This window comes from Salvia splendens, chromosome 15, assembly GCF_004379255.2.
Source record: "Salvia splendens isolate huo1 chromosome 15, SspV2, whole genome shotgun sequence".
Lineage (NCBI taxonomy): Eukaryota > Viridiplantae > Streptophyta > Magnoliopsida > Lamiales > Lamiaceae > Salvia > Salvia splendens.
This window is the reverse complement of record NC_056046.1, coordinates 3,645,028-3,664,309: the sequence shown is the minus strand read 5'-3', so window position 1 is coordinate 3,664,309 and position 19,282 is coordinate 3,645,028. Positions and strand designations below refer to the sequence as shown.

The following is a 19,282-nucleotide window of genomic DNA, read 5'->3' as shown; positions in this document are numbered from 1 at the left end:
ACACCTTGAAGAACGGCAGTTGCTTTTCGGCTGCTTGGGAAAGGAATCGATTCAGTGCGGCTAGACATCCGGTTAGCCTTTGCACGTCATGTATGGACTTCGGCATTGCCATGTTCTGAACGACTTGAACTTTTGAGGGGTTTGCCTTGAGTCCGTCCTTTGAAACCCAACAACCCAGAAACTTTCCCGAATCTACCAAAAAGGTACACTTTTGGGGATTAAGTTTGAGGTTGGCTTTCTTGAGCACGTTGAGAGTGGACTTGAGGTTGTGCTCGTACTCCGAAGTGCTTTTGCTTTTGACGACTATATCGTCAACATACACTTCGACCTCCTTTCCAATCAGGTGCCGAAAAAGCTTGTCTACCATCCTTTGATAAGTGGCTCCGGCATTCTTTAAACCGAATGGCATCTTTTTAAAAGCGAAAATGCCGAAATCAGTAATGAAGGCCGTTTTTGAAGCATCAATCTCATCCATTAAGACTTGGTGGTAGCCTTTGTATAAATCAAGAAAACAGAAAATTTCGAAGCCGATCAAAGCTTCTACTTTTTTATCTATGTTCGGAAGGGGATAGCAATCTTTGGGACAGTGCTTATTTAGATCGGTGAAATCTATGCACATCCGCCATCCTCCTTCCTTTTTCTTGATCATGACAGGATTGGCCACCCACGAAGGATACTTCACTTTGAATAACACATCCGCCTTCAATAATTGACGGACTTCGTCATGGATGACTTGACTTCGTTCTGCCGCAAAGAGTCTTTGCTTCTGTTTTATCGGCCGGACCGAAGGATCAATATTTAAACGATGAGTGATTACCTCGGGGGGCACTCCGGTCATGTCCAACGGAGACCATGCAAAGACGTCTTTGTACTCCTTGAGGAGCTGGATGGTTTTTTCCCGAAGTAGAGGCGTTCCCGCGAAGCCGATCTTAACCGTTCTGGATGGATCGTCTTCGTACAGCTGAACTGTCATCGAATTCGGCTCCGGTATGACTTCGGTCATTGCCTCTGACTCCGGCTGCTGTGATTGCTATGCTTGGTGGTGCCGATCTGACTGCTCGGCACTTCTAAGCGCAATTTGCAGACACTCCTTTGCTCTCTTTTGGTCACCTCGGATGACCGCTATCCCTCCTTTAGTAGGGATCTTGATGGTGAGGTGATAAGTGGAGCAAATGGCCCGAACTGTGTTGAGCCAGTCTCTTCCCAGGATGACGTTGTACGGGGACCGAGCTTTCACCACGAAAAACTCAATCATCGTACTGGAGCTAGTAGGCGCTTTCCCCACCGTGATCGGAAGGCTGATAATACCTTCAGGGCGGGTGTCCTCCTGGGCGAAGCTCTTCAGGGGAAGCGGAGCCGGGCTGAGCCGAGCTGGGTCCACTTCTAGTTTGTCGAAGCACTCTTTAAAAAGAATGCTGACTGACGCTCCTGTATCCACAAACACCCTGTGGATCAGTTTGTTTGCCACTCCGGCTTGGATGACAATGGCGTCTTGGTGAGGAGAGATGGCCGGGACGGGATCAGCATCCGAGAACGTAATCACTTCGTCCTGCTTCAGCCTTTTATGCGTTGGCTCTTCTCGATTGGAGCCTCTGCGCTCTGACTTCAGGGACGACTTGGTCTTCCCGGCAGGGAGAGCGTCAATAGTCAGGATTACTCCATCATATTGCGGCTCGTCATCGTCTTCGGGATCCGGCTGCCTTTTCGGATCCTGAGGAGCGCAGTTCGCACCTCTCTGCTTCTTATCCTTCTTTGACTGCTTGCTTTGGTATTTTTTCAATGTCCCTGCCCTCACAAGAACATCGATACCTGCAGCCAAGTTTCTGCACTCCTCGGTATCGTGACCGTGGTCTTGATGGTAGGAGCAGTAGTTATCCTGGGGTCGGCGCGCGGCAGATTTCGTCATCCGCTTTGGCTTTTCGAACAGGTCAGAGTGTAGTTCGAAAATTTCCGCTCTCGGCTTGTTCAGCGGTACGAACTGAGCGGGCGGCTTCTCGGGATTGAGACGGGGTCCCAATCTGTCTTGCACCGGAGTCCTTTGAATCCTTTCAAAAGGAGTTCGGCGAGGATGTCCCTGATCGCCAAAAGGAGTTCGGCGAGGATGTCCCTGATCGCTATGATCGGGCTTCCTCCTGTCTCCTCGGGACGATGAGCTGTCTAACGACCGTTTGCGACGGTCTGCCTCATCGGCCCGGGAGTACTGGTCCGCAATGTCCCACATTTCCTGAGCTGTCTGCGGACCGCACTCAACGAGCTTCCTGTAGAGAGCTCCGGGCAGGATTCCATTTTGGAATGCCGAGATGACAAGCAGATCGTTGAGATCGTCTACTTGCAGGCATTCCTTGTGGAATCTTGTCATAAAGTCGCTGATTTTTTCGTCGCGACCTTGACGAATGGAAAGCAGCTGAGCCGAAGTGATTCGGGCTTCCGCTTTCTGAAAGAACCTCCTGTGGAAGGCATCCATTAGATCTCGGTAAGATCTGATGCTGCCCTGGGGGAGGCTATCGAACCACCTTCTCGCGTTCCCGATGAGCAGCTCGGGAAACAGCTTGCACATGTGGACCTCGTTGAGACCCTGGTTCGCCATGTTATATTGATAGCGTCCCAAGAAATCATGAGGATCCACGAGTCCGTCATAGGTTATCGACGGAGTTCGGTAGTTCTGTGGTAGGGGAGTTCGGGTAATATCGTCCGAGAACGGAGTCCTCAATGCTCCGTACACGGCGAACCCGACATTTCTTCGGTATGGAGGAGATGGAGTTCTCCTGTGATTCCGATACCGAGGATTCTTTCTCCTGGAAGACATGACACTACTGCGGTAGTGACTGTCTCGTATGGAAGGAGAGGGAGAATCCGCCGTTTTCGTCTCTGGCTGCTTTTGGCTTTTGATGGAGTACGTACTAAACAAGGTACTAAACAAGCCCAACAGCAGTAAAGCCCATCAGCCTAAAGCCCAAGAAAGAGTATCAGTTCGGCATGACTAAAGAGTATCAGAGTTCAGTTCGGCACAACCAAAGAGTTCGGCCCCAGCCTACAGCTCGGTAAAAGCCAACCAATCAAACTCTGCTCTCAGGTCGGCATCAAGCTCTACTCTCAGATCGGCAAAAGCTGCTCGGCCATAATTCAGCAGTTCGGTCTCAGTATTTGACCGAACTAGGAGATAGTGGACTCATGCAGGATTTCCACCTCCACTACACCCACGATCTATTTAGTGGTGTCAAGCAGTCATTAACTCATGCAGGATAGTGGACCCATGCAAGATCGCCACGATCTCCACGACATCCACTACCTAGTAAATAGCTGCATGCCACGATCTTGGTCCTTTGTATAAATAGAACCTAGATCTGATAGATAGGGTTAGATTCTCTCGATCTCTAGAGATAAAATACAAAATAGCAAGTCTGTATTGTAAGCTGTAGAAAACAGATCAAGCAATACAACTCTGCCTTCTTTTCTTCCCGTGGACGTAGATTTACCTCAGTAAATCGAACCACGTAAATTCTCTGTGTCGTGATCTGTATTTTCCTACATTCACTAACATCAAATTTTCGCGGAACCATCACTGGCGCCGTCTGTGGGAAACAGAGAACCAAATTTGTGATAAAGCGAATTTTTGACCCTTTTTCCACCCCAAAAAAATGCATACCAGATCACATAACACCCATAATACCGTTCGTGATAACCGTGAGGAAGCTAGTCCAGCTCGCAGGTCTGAAAAACGGCCTCGGGAGACATCTACCTCCGGTTCTCACGAAGAAGGAACAAGCCACTCCAGGAGTCATCGCACCGAGTCTTCCCAGCAGCCCGATTTAAATGAAGCTGTCAAGCTGTTCTTGGCCGAGAAGCAGGAGGAGTTCTTAACCTTCCTGCAGAAGAGCCAACAGCCGGAGAAGACAACGACGGATTCTCCCTCCTCATCTAGGCATGAAAGTCACTACCGCAGTAGTGACGTGTCTTCCAGGAGAAAGAATCCTCAACCCCGACATGTTCCTGTTCCTCCTCGGTACCGGAACCACAGGAGAACTCCATCTCCTCCGTACCGAAGAGATGTCGGGTTCGCCATGTACGGAGCATTAAAGACTCCGTTCTCGGACGATATCACCCGAACTCCTTTGCCGCGGAACTACCGAACTCCGTCGATAACCTATGACGGACTCGTGGATCCTCATGATTTCTTGGGACGCTATCAATATAACATGGCGAACCAGGGTCTCAACGAGGTCCACATGTGCAAGCTGTTCCCCGAGCTGCTCATCGGGAACGCCAGAAGGTGGTTCGACAGCCTTCCTCAAGGCAGCATTAGATCCTACCGAGATCTAATGGATGCTTTCCACAGGAGGTTCTTTCAGAAAGCGGAAGCCCGGATCACTTCGGCTCAGCTGCTTTCTATTCGTCAAGGTCGCGACGAAAAAAATCAGCGACTTTATGACAAGATTCCACAAGGAATGCCTGCAAGTAGACGATCTCAACGATCTGCTTGTCATCTCGGCATTCCAAAATGGAATTCTGCCTGGAGCTCTCTACAGGAAGCTCGTTGAGTGCGGTCCGCAGACAGCTCAGGAAATGTGGGACATTGTGGACCAGTACTCCCGGGCCGATGAGGCAGACCGTCGCAAACGGTCGTTAGACAGCTCATCGTCCCGAGGAGACAGAAGGAAGCCCGATCATAGCGATCAGGGGCATCCTCGCCGGACTCCATTTGAAAGAATTCAAAGGGCTCCGGTGCGAGACAGATTGGGACCCCGTCTCAACCCCGAGAAGCCGCCTGCTCAGTTCGTACCGCTGAACAAGTCAAGAGCGGAAATTTTCGAACTACATTCCGATATGTTCGAAAGACCAAAGCGGATGACGAAATCAGCCGTGCGGCGACCTCAGGATCAATATTGCTCCTTCCATCAAGCCCACGGACACGATACCGAGGAGTGCCGAGATTTGGCTGCAGGTATTGATGTTCTTGTGAAAACAGGAACGTTAAAAAAATACCAAAGCAAGCAGCCGAAAAAGAACAAAAGGCAGAGAGGTGCGAACTGCAATCCTCAGGATCCGAAAAGGCATGAGGATCCCGAAGACGACGACGAGCCGCAATATGATGGAGTAATCCTGACTATTGATGCTCTCCCTGCCGGGAAGACTAAGTCGTCCCTAAAAGCAGAACGCAGAGGTTCCAATCAAGAGGAGCCAACACATAAAAGGCTGAAAAAAGACGAAGTGATTACATTTTCAGATGCCGATCCCGTCCCAGCCATCTCTCCTCACCAAGACGCTATTGTCATTCAAGCCGGAGTGGCAAACAAATTGATCCACAGAGTATTTGTGGATACAGGAGCGTCAGTCAGCATTCTTTTTAAAGAATGTTTCGATAAAATGGAAGTGGATCCAGCTAGGCTCAGTCCGGCTCCACTTCCTCTGAAAAGTTTCGCCCAGGAGGACACCCGCCCTGAAGGTATTATCAGCCTTCCGATCACGGTGGGAAAAGCGCCTACAAGCTCCAATACGATGATCGAGTTCTTTGTGGTGAAAGCTCGGTCCCCGTACAACATCATCCTGGGGAGAGACTGGCTCAACACAGTTCGGGCCGTTTGCTCTACTTATCACCTCACCATCAAGATCCCTACTAAAGGAGGGATAGCGGTCATCCGAGGTGACCAAAAGAGAGCAAAGGAATGTCTACAAATTGCGCTTAGAAGTGCCGAGCAGTCAGATCGGCACCATCAAGCATAGCAATCACAGCAGCCGGAGTCAGAGGCGATGACCGAAGTCATACCGGAGCCGAACTCGATGACAGTTCAGCTGTACGAAGACGATCCATCCAGAACGGTTAAGATCGGCTAACGGTTAAGATCGGCTTCGCGGGAACGCCTCTACTTCGGGAAAAAACCATCCAGCTCCTCAAGGAGTATAAAGACGTCTTTGCATGGTCTCCGTTAGACATGACCGGAGTGCCCCCCGAGGTAATCACTCATCGGTTAAATATTGATCCTTCGGTCCGGCCGATAAAACAGAAGCAAAGACTCTTTGCGGCAGAACGAAGTCAAGTCATCCATGACGAAGTCCGTCAATTATTGAAGGCGGATGTGTTATTCGAAGTGAAGTATCCTTCGTGGGTGGCCAATCCTGTCATGATCAAGAAAAAGGAAGGAGGATGGCGGATGTGCATAGATTTCACCGATCTAAATAAGCACTGTCCCAAAGATTGCTATCCCCTTCCGAATATAGATAAAAAAGTAGAAGCTTTGATCGGCTTCGAAATTTTCTGTTTTCTTGATTTATACAAAGGATATCACCAAGTGTTGATGGATGAGAGTGACGCTCCGAAAACAGCTTTCATTACCGATTTCGGCATTTTCGCTTATAAAAAGATGCCATTCGGTTTAAAGAATGCCGGAGCCACTTATCAAAGGATGGTAGACAAGCTTTTTCGGCACCTAATCGGAAAGCAGGTTGAAGTGTATGTTGACGATATAGTCGTCAAAAGCAAAAGCACTTCGGAGTACGAGCTCAACCTCAAGTCCACTCTCAACGTGCTCAAGAAAGCCAACCTCAAACTTAACCCCCAAAAGTGTACCTTTTTGGTAGATTCGGGAAAGTTTCTGGGTTGTTGGGTTTCAAAGGACGGACTCAAGGCAAACCCCTCAAAAGTTCAAGTCATTCAGAACATGGCAATGCCGAAGTCCATACATGACGTGCAAAGGCTAACCGGATGTCTAGCCGCACTGAATCGATTCCTTTCCCAAGCAGCCGAAAAGCAACTGCCGTTCTTCAAGGTGTTGAAAAAGGCACCAAAATTCGAGTGGGGAGCCGAGCAGAAAAAGGCCTTTGACGAGCTCAAAAGTTATCTAGCCGAGCTTCCTATTCTCTCTGCTCCAACCGAAGCCGAAGTAATATTCTTATACTTAGCAGCATCAGATCAAACCATCAGCGCGGTGCTTGTACGAGAAGAAGGCCTAAAGCAGTTTCCCATCTACTTTACAAGCCGAGCATTAAGAGGTCCAGAAACAAGGTATCAACCTCTGGAAAAAATTGCTCTGGCATTAGTAAATGCAGCAAGGAGACTGCGGCCATACTTCTATGCTCACAAGGTATGCGTCTTAACCGATCTGCCTCTTCGGCAAGTTTTGACCAAGCCAGAAGCATCAGGCAGAATCGCCAAATGGGCCATAGAGCTGGGAGAACACTCAATCGAGTACCTACCTCGAAAAGCCATCAAGGGACAAGCCTTGGCAGATTTTCTTGCAGAGGCCAAGTTCGATCAAGCAATCCCTGTCATTGCCGAACAGAAAAATTCTGCCAATGCCGAACTAGCACAGCCCTTGGAATCCGAAGTAGAGCCGCCAGACTGCTGGAGCGGATTCGTAGATGGAGCTTCAAACAAGATGGGAAGTGGAGCTGGTATTATACTCATCGCTCCCGACGGACACGAGGTAACCTACTCACTTCGGTTCCTATTCCCCACTACTAATAATGAAGCCGAGTACGAAGCCCTCCTGGCCGGACTCCAGTTAGCGCAAAGTCTGCTCATCAAATCTCTCAAAGTCCATTGTGATTCACAAGTCATAGTAAATCACATGTTGGGTACAAGTGAAGCTCGTGACGAGAGAATGAAGAAGTATTTGGACAAAGCGCAAAGCATCAGCCGAAGTTTCTCCTATTTTCGGATAATCCGCGTTCCCAGAGCGGAAAATAGCCGAGCAGATACCTTAAGTAAGTTGGCCTCAGATCCGAGCTCAAAGGCGGAAGAATTAATGCATCGAAGCATTGATGAAGCCGAGGTACATTCAGTATCCAGCTCGCCGAACTGGATGACGCCGATCTTGCAGTATCTGGATCAAGGACAATTGCCCGAGGATAAGAGAGAAGCTCGGAAGATCACGTGCCGAGCACTTCGGTACGAACTTCATGAAGGAGTCCTCTTTAGAAAGTCTTACCTCCAGCCGTTATTGCGGTGCGTAGGACCAGAAGAGACGGACTACATCCTCAGAGAAGTTCATGAAGGATCGTGCGGCAGCCACATCGGAGCTAGAACTTTAGCTAAAAAAGTTCTAAGATGGGGATATTATTGGCCAACCTTGGTACAAGAAGCAGTGCAGCTTGTCAAGACATGCCCGAAGTGCCAAATCCATGCAAATATCCCAAGGATGCCGCAAACCGATCTATCCACTATGCAAAGCCCTTGGCCTTTCATGCAATGGGGCATAGACATAGTGGGACCACTTCCTCAAGCTCCTCGGCAAATGAAATTCCTAATCGTTGCCGTGGACTACTTTACGAAGTGGGTGGAAGCTGAACCATTAGCTACGATAACGAGCTCGAAGGCATTGGATTTCGTCTGGAAGAACATAGTGTGCCGATTTGGCATACCCCACATCCTCATCTCGGATAACGGGACTCAATTCACCGACAAGACGTTCAAGAATTGGTGCCAAGAGCTGAATATTCAACAGCGGTTCACTTCGGTCTCTCACCCACAAGCAAACGGACAAACGGAGGTAACAAATCGTATCCTGGTGAAAGGGTTAAAAGCTCGGTTAGAACAAGCCAAAGGACAATGGGTAGAAAATCTCCCTCAAGTCCTATGGTCCTACCGAACTACACCCACAACCTCCAACGGTGAAACTCCGTACAGTCTGGTGTACGGCACTGAAGCCGTAATTCCGGTGGAGATCGGCGTACCCAGTCCCCGAACTCTAAATTTCTCCTCAGAAATGAATGACGACGGACTGAGAGCCGAGCTAGATCTTGCCGAAGAAAGAAGAGAATTGGCATGCATAAAAGCAGCCAAGTACAAGGAGCAAGTAGCCCGGTATTACAACCAAAGGGTGAAGAAGCTGCAATTTCAAGTGGGAGATCTCGTCTTGAGAAACAACGAAGTAAGCCGAGCAGAAAAGCTGGGCAAGCTCGAACCCACATGGGAAGGTCCGTATCGGGTGTCAGAAGTCCTCGGCAAAGGGTCTTACAAATTGGCTCACATGTCAGGAGAACAGGTACCCCGAACATGGCACATTTCCAACCTCAAAAAGTTCCATTTGTAAGAGACAGTCCGGTCAGTCAGTCTTGAGTCCTGTTCAGTCAATGTGCTTTATTTGGTTTACTTGGTCTTTATTTGTCTCTGTGCGTTTTGTCTGTGTGTTTTGTCTGTCTCTGTGCGTGTCGTCTCTTACAAATGTTACTGAGGTATCTTGTTCTTCGAAGGCTGATCCCCTTCTTAGAACATATATAAGCTAACGATTGTGAGTCAAAGCTTCTACAGAAGATACAAGACCACAATTCAGCTTAAACAAGCAGTTCGTCTGAAACGAGCTGCAACAAGCCAACGATTGTGAGTCAAAGCTTCTACAGAAGATACAGGACCACAATTCAGCTTAAACAAGCAGTTCGTCTGAAACGAGCTGCAACAAGCCAACGATTGTAAGTCAAAGCTTCTACAGAAGATACAAGACCACAATTCAGCTTAAACAAGCAGTTCGTCTGAAACGAGCTGCAATAAGCCAACGATTGTGAAGTCCAAGCTTCTAAAGAGGATACAAGACCACAATTAGGCTTAAAAATCAAGCACTTCGTCTGAAACGAACTGCAACGAAAGTCCGATTCTCGCGATAAAACTTGCCTGAATTAGGACAAGGGAAAGTCCGATCCACGCGATAAAACTCGCCGAATTAGGACAAGGGAAAGTCCGATCCCCAAATTAGGACAACGGAAAGTTCGATCCGAGCGGTAAAACTCGCCAAATTAGGACACAAACCAAGTCCGGTCAAAGAAGAGTTCACTTCATCAGACCGAGGACAAACATCAACTTACCCCGTACCTTTATCCAGAATGCCGAAGTAATTCACTTCGCTTTCCGGGGGGGGGTAGTGATGGAGTACGTACTAAACAAGGTACTAAACAAGCCCAACAGCAGTAAAGCCCATCAGCCTAAAGCCCAAGAAAGAGTATCAGTTCGGCATGACTAAAGAGTATCAGAGTTCAGTTCGGCACAACCAAAGAGTTCGGCCCCAGCCTACAGCTCGGTAAAAGCCAACCAATCAAACTCTGCTCTCAGGTCGGCATCAAGCTCTACTCTCAGATCGGCAAAAGCTGCTCGGCCATAATTCAGCAGTTCGGTCTCAGTATTTGACCGAACTAGGAGATAGTGGACTCATGCAGGATTTCCACCTCCACTACACCCACGATCTATTTAGTGGTGTCAAGCAGTCATTAACTCATGCAGGATAGTGGACCCATGCAAGATCGCCACGATCTCCACGACATCCACTACCTAGTAAATAGCTGCATGCCACGATCTTGGTCCTTTGTATAAATAGAACCTAGATCTGATAGATAGGGTTAGATTCTCTCGATCTCTAGAGATAAAATACAAAATAGCAAGTCTGTATTGTAAGCTGTAGAAAACAGATCAAGCAATACAACTCTGCCTTCTTTTCTTCCCGTGGACGTAGATTTACCTCAGTAAATCGAACCACGTAAATTCTCTGTGTCGTGATCTGTATTTTCCTACATTCACTAACATCAAATTTTCGCGGAACCATCAGCTTTTTTGCAGGAAGGTTAAGAATTCCTCCTGCTTTTCAGCCAAAAACAGCTTGACAGCCTCGTTCAAATCGGGCTGCTGGGAAGACTCAGTGGGACGATTTTTGGAGCGGCTTGTTCCTCCGCCATGAGAACTGGTGGTGGATTTATCCCTAGGCTGTTTTCCAGACCTATGGGATGGATTGGCTTCCTCCTGGTTCTCACGGGCAGGAATACGGGTACTCTGCGATCTGGTATGCATTTTTTGGGTGGAAAAAATGGTCAAAAATTCGCTTTATCACAAATTTGGTTCTCTGTTTCCCACAGACGGCGCCAGTGATGAATCCGCGAATTATTGATGATGATGAATGCTCGTAAAAATAAATTACGACACGGAAATTTTACGTGGTTCGATTTACTGAGGTAAATCTACGTCCACGGGGAGAAATGGGGGCAGGTTTGTATTGCTTGATCTGCGAATTACAGCTTACAACACAGACTTGCTATATGACTTTTTCTCTAGAGAGATTCTAACCTCCTCATATCAGATCTAAGTTCTATTTATATATGGAACTAAGATCGTGGCTTGCATCTCCACCCTAAGTCGTGGATGTCGTGTAGGTCATGGCCTAAGATCGTGGATGTAGCGTAGGTCATGGCCTACGATCGTGGCCTGAGTTGACACCACGTGGTAGTGGGTGCGTTGGACATCCTGTATGGGTCCACTAACTCCTTGTTCGGTCGAAGACTGAGACCGAACTGCTTTGGTTGCCGATCTTTGAGTAGAGCTTGATGCCGACCTGAGAGCAGAGCTTGATTGGTTGGCTTTTACCGAGCTGTAGGCTGAGGCCGAACTCTTTGGTAATGCCGAACTCATACTCCTGCTTTGGTTGCCGATCTGAGAGTAGAGCTTGATAGGTTGGCTTTTACCGAGCTGTAGGCTGAGGCCGAACTCTTTGGTAATGCCGAACTCATACTCTTCCTTGGGCTTTGGGCTGATGGGCCGTCATTGCTGTTGGGCTTGTTTAGTGCGCACCCCATCATATAGTTTCTGCAACAACAAAAAAGTCATCATCACTTTTAATAGTATATATGTACTCACAAATTCACATATATATCAACAAGTTAATGTAAAAGTCAACTAATTCTCGAAATAGAACAGAAATACAATGGTACGACGACAAGTATGTCGAGTCTCCCACTCTTGATAGAATTAAAAATCCCTAAATCTTCACCTTTTTTTTTGTATCTGCACGCTTTGTAACAACGAGAAAAAGGGTTTTTTTCTTTGATAAATTTCATTGACATTTGTGAATGGGACAATAAAATCTGCATCTTGCTTGTTTGCAAGCCATTTTCTTTGAATACTAATTCATTGTGGACTACTTTGCTTTTATGCCTATCCAATTTCTGGAATTGATAAAGGTGTATACTCATTTTCCAATTTTACTTGTCAGATAGAATGTTATCAACTTCGTGAAAATTTCTTGTTGTTAGTGGTGAAAAATTCTTCCATGTTTAATGAGATTGAGAATATTATCTTAATTTGACTACGACCACTCTCTTAGAATCTTGTATTGTATCTTGATAAAAGTTAAAATAGAATAAATAAGCCATTAATAGTTCTTATTTTTTTTACTTGGAATTGAAGCTAATTAGTTAGTCATGTGACCCTTTTTAGGATATATAGTAATTTATCATATACATAAATTATTCGATGATAAAACAAGAGTAAATTAATTGATTCACACGAAGACGTACGTGTATATGCTTAAGATGATCAAGGCAAAAAAAGAGATGTAGATTTTTCTATTTTTAAAAAAGGAAAATCCACAGCTTTTTGCTTCTATACACGGTGAATTTTGGAAATTGAGCTGTTAAAAGTTACATGCATCAATTGAGCAAGAAAACTTTGACTTCCTTACTTTTCTTGCTTACGAAACTATATCTATATATCTATAAAGTAGTTTCGTTTTTTTTATGGTGGAGATAAAGTTTGTATTTAATTATTAATCAAATGTATACACGTTCGTGATATATATAAACCATGGTTATAGTAATTTGCTATTTTTTAAGTTTATGGAAAATATCAAAAAGTTAAATTCTAATTTGGAACTAATATATGTTTTAGTCACAAAGGAAAAATAAGTTGGGCCGCTTATACACGAAATCGAGCCCATTAAGTGCGGCCCAAAATAAGATTTGGACATATCTCAGTTCCAGTGATATTGGGCAATAACTAATGAGTGGTGCTTCGCCGCTTCCAAAATAACAGCAATTTATAAACTCGATTTTTTAGATAGAAAGGAAAAAAATATCATCTGCTGTATACAAGTGGTTGTTAGAGAACTGCACAAAATCAGATCCAAATTGTTAGCCATGAGAGCTCTTCAAGCTTCGACCTCCTACAGCGCCGGCCTAGGCATTTCCTCCGTCGCTGCTCCGCTGTCGCGTCCGTGTCGCCGCCTTGGCGCAGTCGCTAAAGGTACCTTTGTGGTTTTACGTAAATCCGGTCAATTAATTTACAAATTTCTTCTGGTAGTTAGGAATTGAAAGATGATTGTGCGCTGTTGTAGTTGAGCCGACGGAGAAATCGATCGAAATAATGAGGAAATTCTCGGAGCAGTATGCGAGGAAGTCCGATACATATTTCTGTGTCGATAAAGGGGTCACCTCTGTTGTCATCAAGGTATTCGTTTCAATTTCTCATTAATGTATGTGTTTGTATTTGTATTTGTATTTGTATTTGTATTTGTATTTGTATTTGTATTTGTATTTGTATTTGTATTTGTTTTCACTTTTCTCTCGTAACTGTAATAGAAGTTATGGACAATTTTATTGAGAAAAAGCTCAATGTAATTGCTCAGAGGTTTAGTTTACTCTATATTCAGTGGAAGAAATCAGTGTAAAGCAAATAACAACAGAAGGAACACTTAATTTCAGATGGATGTGTTTTCTTGTTTTAGTTCCATAATCTGAAAATGCAGAATCCTATAATCGTATCAGTATATACATATTACTACATCGCAACTCCTAAACCCTACACTTAAAACATACTTAAAGGCTGCACAACATGTACCGATGCTGTCAGATGTTGAACTAGAAGCAAACCGCATCTGAATTAGAAACAGAAGCACATATCCTCTTAGCTGGAATTAGTTACAATTGAATAGAGAAGCCATGGCTGTTAGGCAATCTGTTACCAGCTATCGCAGATAGCTAGAAAAAATGTGTATGCATCATTTGTAAATCATCCAGAAATTGAATATGAATCTAGTCTCTCTAGTGAGAGTTCAAGTCATTCTGACGAATGCTTTGTTTATCTAGAATTCTGTTTGTGTCCATAGCTTTCATAGTGTGAGCAGTGTGTTAGTAACAGATGATCTCCTTGGAAATTTTAATCTCCAACAAGACACTTATCACAATCTTAATGATGTGAAAACGAGTGGTTTCTAGCTCATCCTGCTGAATTGTTATCAATTTTTATTGTTATGGTGACATGGAAATCAACAATAAGTTGCTGCACTTTTCAGCTGAAGTTGCTCGTTTCTTTGGTGAATCTTCATTCTTGGCGACTACTATGCTGGGAACTTTTAATGAAAGCTAGTTTGTTGCTTTATGTTTGTGACTTTGTGCGTGTGGAATATGATATGTGGTGCTTACACCGAGTAATTCATATCCAGCTTCAGTGCTCACTTCTAAGTGTATACTACTTTACAAGAACAGGAACTTTGTATTTAAGGTTTTATGAAATATTCTTGAAGGAGATGTATGATTACTTTTTCAGCATATCATAAACTATGACTGAATGTGCTTTGTCAAATTTGGAAACAGGGACTGGCAGAACACAGGGATACATTGGGTGCGCCTCTGTGCCCTTGCAGGTAGTTTTCCATCACAGTCAAAACATATGTATACTATTTTAGATGCTTTCAGTAAGTTTTATTTTGAAATGTGAATGCATTTATATATTCATCAATGTGGTTTCAGGCACTATGATGATAAGGCTGCTGAGGCACAACAGGGCTTTTGGAACTGTCCTTGCGTTCCTATGAGAGAAAGGTTAGGTTTAAGGGCATTATGTTTACTGAACAGCTTTAGGTTATGATACGGATAGAGTTATAGCCTATGATAAAAGACTTAGTGTCCCAGTAGTAGGAGCTAAAATGCCGATTATATTGGTGGTGAAAAGATGGAACCCAGTATTAGTGACTCATGAACTACAAACTGTTAAAATCTTTTGAACCTGTAAGCCAAGGGCTCATGGACATCCAACCTGAAATATACGACAGATTCACCAGTTGAATGAATTTTAGTAATGATTACTTGCAATAAAGTGTCAGTAATTTGCGTCATCTCCCTGCCTTGTTTCTTTTCACGTATAAAAAGCATTTCATACTACTATGATGATGAGTAATGGCATTTGATGTCCATAATCCATATAAGCGGCTGGAATCATCTCAATTCTTGCAACATTGGAACTAAAGTTTAAATGTTGTATATTCCAACTTGGCTTAGTTTCCTGCTGTATGTATGTTTTTTTTCTTCTTCAAACTTGTTGGTTTTCCATTCAATATTTGGAATGATATCGCTACATTTGTTCTTTTATCATCAGAATCAGTATATACTCCTTACCACCATTATAGGGCCATTTCAAAAATCGCTGATTAGACATTAGTTTGGGTGATTCAGATCTTATTTATTTGAAGTTTTTCTATTGTTGCCCACTCAATGATTGTAGTCGGGGCGACATTGTCTTTCATGTCCTAATTGCTCTGGTGCTTTAACAGGAAGGAATGTCACTGCATGCTTTTTCTTACCCCTGATAATGATTTTGCTGGTCAGGAGCAGGTAACACAAATAAAAACACCATGATGTTTTCTTCTTTCATTTAAGGGGCTTTTCTTAAAACCATGTAGAAGTTTCAAATAGAAGGTTCCATTGCTTAAAAATTTCACTCTATAGCCCTCATGTTAATAATGTTGAACCTCCATGCTATCTCCTTCCTACTTGATTGGTGCTCGTTACTCAGAGTCGAAGCAACCTTCTGCTTTGCAGGCCATCACGGTGGAAGAGATCCGAGAAACAACAGCAAACATGTAACACTATCTTCCTGTCTTCAAACTCGCCTGTCTTCAGTAGGTACAAATCAATGTATGTAAATCTGTATCATAATTACAAATATGGTATACGTTTTTACTCCCAATGACTTGGTATGACACATGATGCGAAAATTTCCGTGTTGTCGATTTGCTCGATCACCGAGTTGGCTGGAAACATCAGAATTCTTGTATCTGGAGTTGTTTCTGGGTGTGAGTTTTGTCTATTTGTGCTCTATCATCATGCAGGTTGAGAAGAGTGTGTAAATTATGAAATTTTATTCATTCATTCAATGATCCAGAAAGAATAGATGTTCAAATTATAAAACATTAATAAAATCAACAGGCTTTAACACTAGGCGGCTGCGAACTAGAACTAGAACTAGAAATAGAAACCTTGATCCCACAATCCTTCCCATTCCTCGGAGCCAAAAACTTGTTAGACGATCTCTGCTGGTTGCAGGCGTGATCCGCCGGAAACCTATGCTTCAAGCAAACCCGACCTCGGCAAGTCTTGCACGTTGCGGTGTTGGAGAACGTCAGAACCTCCTTGCACCGCCGCACAGGGCACGTCGGCTTCTTCTTCCTCCTCGGATCACAGTCGCCGGACTTGTCGTGCCTCTCCAGAACCTTCTTCTCGTCCTCGCCGTCGCATCCCGTAGTCTCGATCGCGGCCGAGCAAGCCTCGCAGACCACAACCTTACGGCTGCCAGCGTCGGGTTTCGGACACTCGTGCGATTTGGCTAACCGGTGTTCTAAACAAAACACCTGCGGGAAGGAAAACATATCATTCGAATTCAAATTTAAATTTGTTTATTTGGTGAAGAAAAGGGGGGGAATATTAGTACCTTGTGACATGCGTTGCAGGTGAAGGGGAGGAAATCGAGCTGATGGCAATCGGATTTTTGGCAATGGCTTCCTAAATCTGGAAAAGCTTCCGTTCCGCCGCCCATCGGAATATTCGTATTAGATTGGTCGCCGGAGAAATCGTATTGGTTCGATTGATCTCTTCCTCGTCGGGAAATTGTATCGGAAAAAATCCCGAGAGCGTTGCTTATATAAAGCAATTTTCTTGGAGAGGAAGAAGCACAATTCGAAGCGATTTCGATGTCGATTTCTTACGCGGGAGGAAACCGCTGACCGTGTTTTGTTTTTTTATTTATAAATAAATAAATTAATTTGTAACCTACCACAGAGAGATGGCCGGGTTTGGACTTTGGATTGGACTAGAAAGTTCTGGATGCGTCGTATTGCTACATAGTGGGCTCAGGCCTTAAAACTGAATTGGGCCTATAAAATGAGTGGGGTTTAGGGAGTAGAAATCTGAGTTTTAAAGGGAATATTTATTTAGTATTATCATAAAGATTGTGAATATTGATTATAGGATCAAACAAGTTTAAAGTTAAATGATCTATCAAAATAAAGGGTAAGTTAGAAATCCAAAATCACAATTTAATTTGGTACTCTTCTTTCTTTCTTGAACGGAATTTTAAGTAGGAAACAGTAATTAAGGCTTTTTTTAAGGTAAACCTTTTGTTTTACAGTAAGATATTAAAAATGTTATGTGAATTGTGGACTAATTGTTTTTCATATTTATAGTAGGTTGTGAAAATATTATACTATGACTATGAGTTTGTTAAAATATGATATGAGATCTTTGAGGATTCAATTAAATGAAACAAAAAGTGAATTTGATTTTGTTCGAGGGGAATCAAATGAGTCAAATATCGAAGGATTATAAAGCAATAGTTCGCATGTTTCCAAACAAATGAATTTATTAGTACCAATTTAATTAATTTTTATATGGGTGATGAAGCTAGTTACCTTTTTACTCTTATTTGTATTTTTACTTCAACATGCGTATATTAAAAATTAATATAGAAATCATTTAGGCATGTCAAAACCATTAAATCTTGTCGAAATATCAATCAATAATAAAATAATTCATGTCAAACCGTGCCTTAAAATTCAAGGGATTAACAAAGGTAATCACGAATTAGAGATCTGGTTAAAGGTATAATAATTATTAAAAAAATATGACCCACCACATTGGTGTCACCACTTACCACAAATAATTGGTGTTAAATAATTAATTGCAAATAAATATATCAGTATCAAAGCGGAAAAAGGGGAGTGACAATTTGTAAAGAAGAGGAATATCACTTTTATTATAAAGTTTAAAAAAGCATAAATCCCTATTAATGTTTTAACTTTATTGTCGAGAATGGCTCACGTTCACACACCAAAATCTTCAGTTATATAATTATTAATGCTAATTTATTTCCCTTTTATCTCTCTTTATGTAGCATATCATAATTCATATTTCATGGTACATTCGGATCTCGTTAATTTATTTTCTAATGTATTTTAATTTTGAGGTTCTTCTGTCAATATATGCACAATAGGTGAATAACCACTTTGGAGAACAAGTCCTCTGATTTACTCTTTGTTTCTACATATACTCCATATAGTTTTGGCAATAATCGATTCAATTGATATTTCAAATTTCATATTGAATCCATCCACAATACTGCTCCACTATAGACTGAGGCGTGACATGTATAATATTTACAAGTACTAAAACAATAAATCTCCCTCTTGTAGCCAAAATAATAAGTTCGAAATTCTAACAAAGCTTTTTATATTTGCAAAATCTGACTTCAGTTACATTGAACTACATGCCGAAATTACATGTGAGTGAAACAATTATATCACCACATACAAGATGAAAAAGCGAAACCACTACAATCCGCAACGCGTCTTGTTGCGGTCCCCATCTCGTCTCGAAGAAACGAGATGGCAGCGAGACAGCGTTGCAGGCTCCGTCTCGTCCCGGTCTCGTCCCCATCCCGTCCCGTAACTCGTCTCGGAGAGACACTGGGCGAGTTGTCTCGCCACGCGCGTTGGCGACGTGGCGAGCTGCGGTTCGTCCGTGACGCCCACTCGCCGGTCCGCGAGTGGGCGTCGTTTATTTCCGTTGAAAAAATATTTTTTTTGTTTTTTTTTTAATTCAGAAAATAAAAAAATCCCAAAATTATACTAGCCATTTATAGCCGTTTTTTTCAAATTTTTTATTTTTTTGGGATTTTTTTAAGCCCCCAATCACTTCTATAAATATCAAATCATTCCCACAAATTAATCCACAAAAAAATCTCTCTATTTTCACTCAAACACTCTACATTCTTCATCTCAAAACACTCTATATTTTTTAGGATTTTAATTATGTGTTTTTTTTATTTTTTAAATTTTAAGTTGTAATTTTATTTTATTTAATGAAGTGTGTTTTTATTAATTGAATTTGTTGGAAATAAAAATAAAAAATGAAATTGAATGAATAGTTAAGGGATGAGGTGGTTAAGAGACGATTAAGAGATGTAGGGTTGCGGATGATGTCTCTTAGTTAAGAGATGGAGTGAAAAGTACAGTGGGGCTCATGAATAGTTAAGAGCCGAGACGGATAAGAGACAGCGATGCGGATTGCCTAAGACCAAAACTTTGATAAAGACATACTTTTAATATCTCAGTTTAGACACTTAGAGCTAGATTTCATTACAATATATGCTTATTATTAACATCTTTGTAAAATACCTAAATCCTGCCAATAATGTGTGAAACACGCATTAACTATTCTGACTAATAAACCCCTAAACTTTCCACTATGCTTTTAATTTCCTTAA

At 43.1% G+C, this 19,282-nt stretch overlaps 2 protein-coding genes across 2 annotated transcripts; one reads left to right on the top strand and one right to left on the bottom strand.

Moving 5' to 3' along the window:
* The first annotated feature begins 12,789 nt into the window (after positions 1 to 12,789).
* On the top strand, positions 12,790 to 15,799 carry LOC121767375 (ferredoxin-thioredoxin reductase catalytic chain, chloroplastic-like). The gene is made up of 6 exons (XM_042163631.1): positions 12,790 to 12,991; positions 13,083 to 13,195; positions 14,341 to 14,390; positions 14,497 to 14,568; positions 15,297 to 15,357; positions 15,565 to 15,799. Exons 1-6 carry the CDS (start codon positions 12,886 to 12,888, stop codon positions 15,607 to 15,609), a joined length of 447 nt encoding a protein of 148 aa, XP_042019565.1. The 5' UTR covers positions 12,790 to 12,885; the 3' UTR covers positions 15,610 to 15,799.
* A 66-nt stretch (positions 15,800 to 15,865) lies between these two features.
* Positions 15,866 to 16,741, bottom strand: LOC121767374 (zinc finger AN1 domain-containing stress-associated protein 12). The gene is made up of 2 exons (XM_042163630.1): positions 16,454 to 16,741; positions 15,866 to 16,373 (listed from the first exon to the last, which is right to left on the bottom strand). The coding sequence occupies exons 1-2, from the start codon at positions 16,556 to 16,558 to the stop codon at positions 15,945 to 15,947; spliced, it is 534 nt and encodes a 177-aa protein (XP_042019564.1). The 5' UTR covers positions 16,559 to 16,741; the 3' UTR covers positions 15,866 to 15,944.
* Between the last annotated feature and the right edge of the window lie 2,541 nt (positions 16,742 to 19,282).

Excerpts from the sequence above, each read along its gene's own strand:
- LOC121767375 (XM_042163631.1), top strand. The coding sequence starts at position 12,886 with ATGAGAGCTCTTCAAGCTTCGACCTCCTACAGCGCCGGCCTAGGCATT. Across the intron at positions 14,569-15,296 it reads TGCGTTCCTATGAGAGAAAG|GAAGGAATGTCACTGCATGC; the intron begins GTTAGGTTTAAG and ends GTGCTTTAACAG. Across the intron at positions 15,358-15,564 it reads ATTTTGCTGGTCAGGAGCAG|GCCATCACGGTGGAAGAGAT; the intron begins GTAACACAAATA and ends TCTGCTTTGCAG.
- LOC121767374 (XM_042163630.1), bottom strand. The coding sequence starts at position 16,558 with ATGGGCGGCGGAACGGAAGCTTTTCCAGATTTAGGAAGCCATTGCCAA. Across the intron at positions 16,374-16,453 it reads CCTGCAACGCATGTCACAAG|GTGTTTTGTTTAGAACACCG; the intron begins GTACTAATATTC and ends TCCTTCCCGCAG.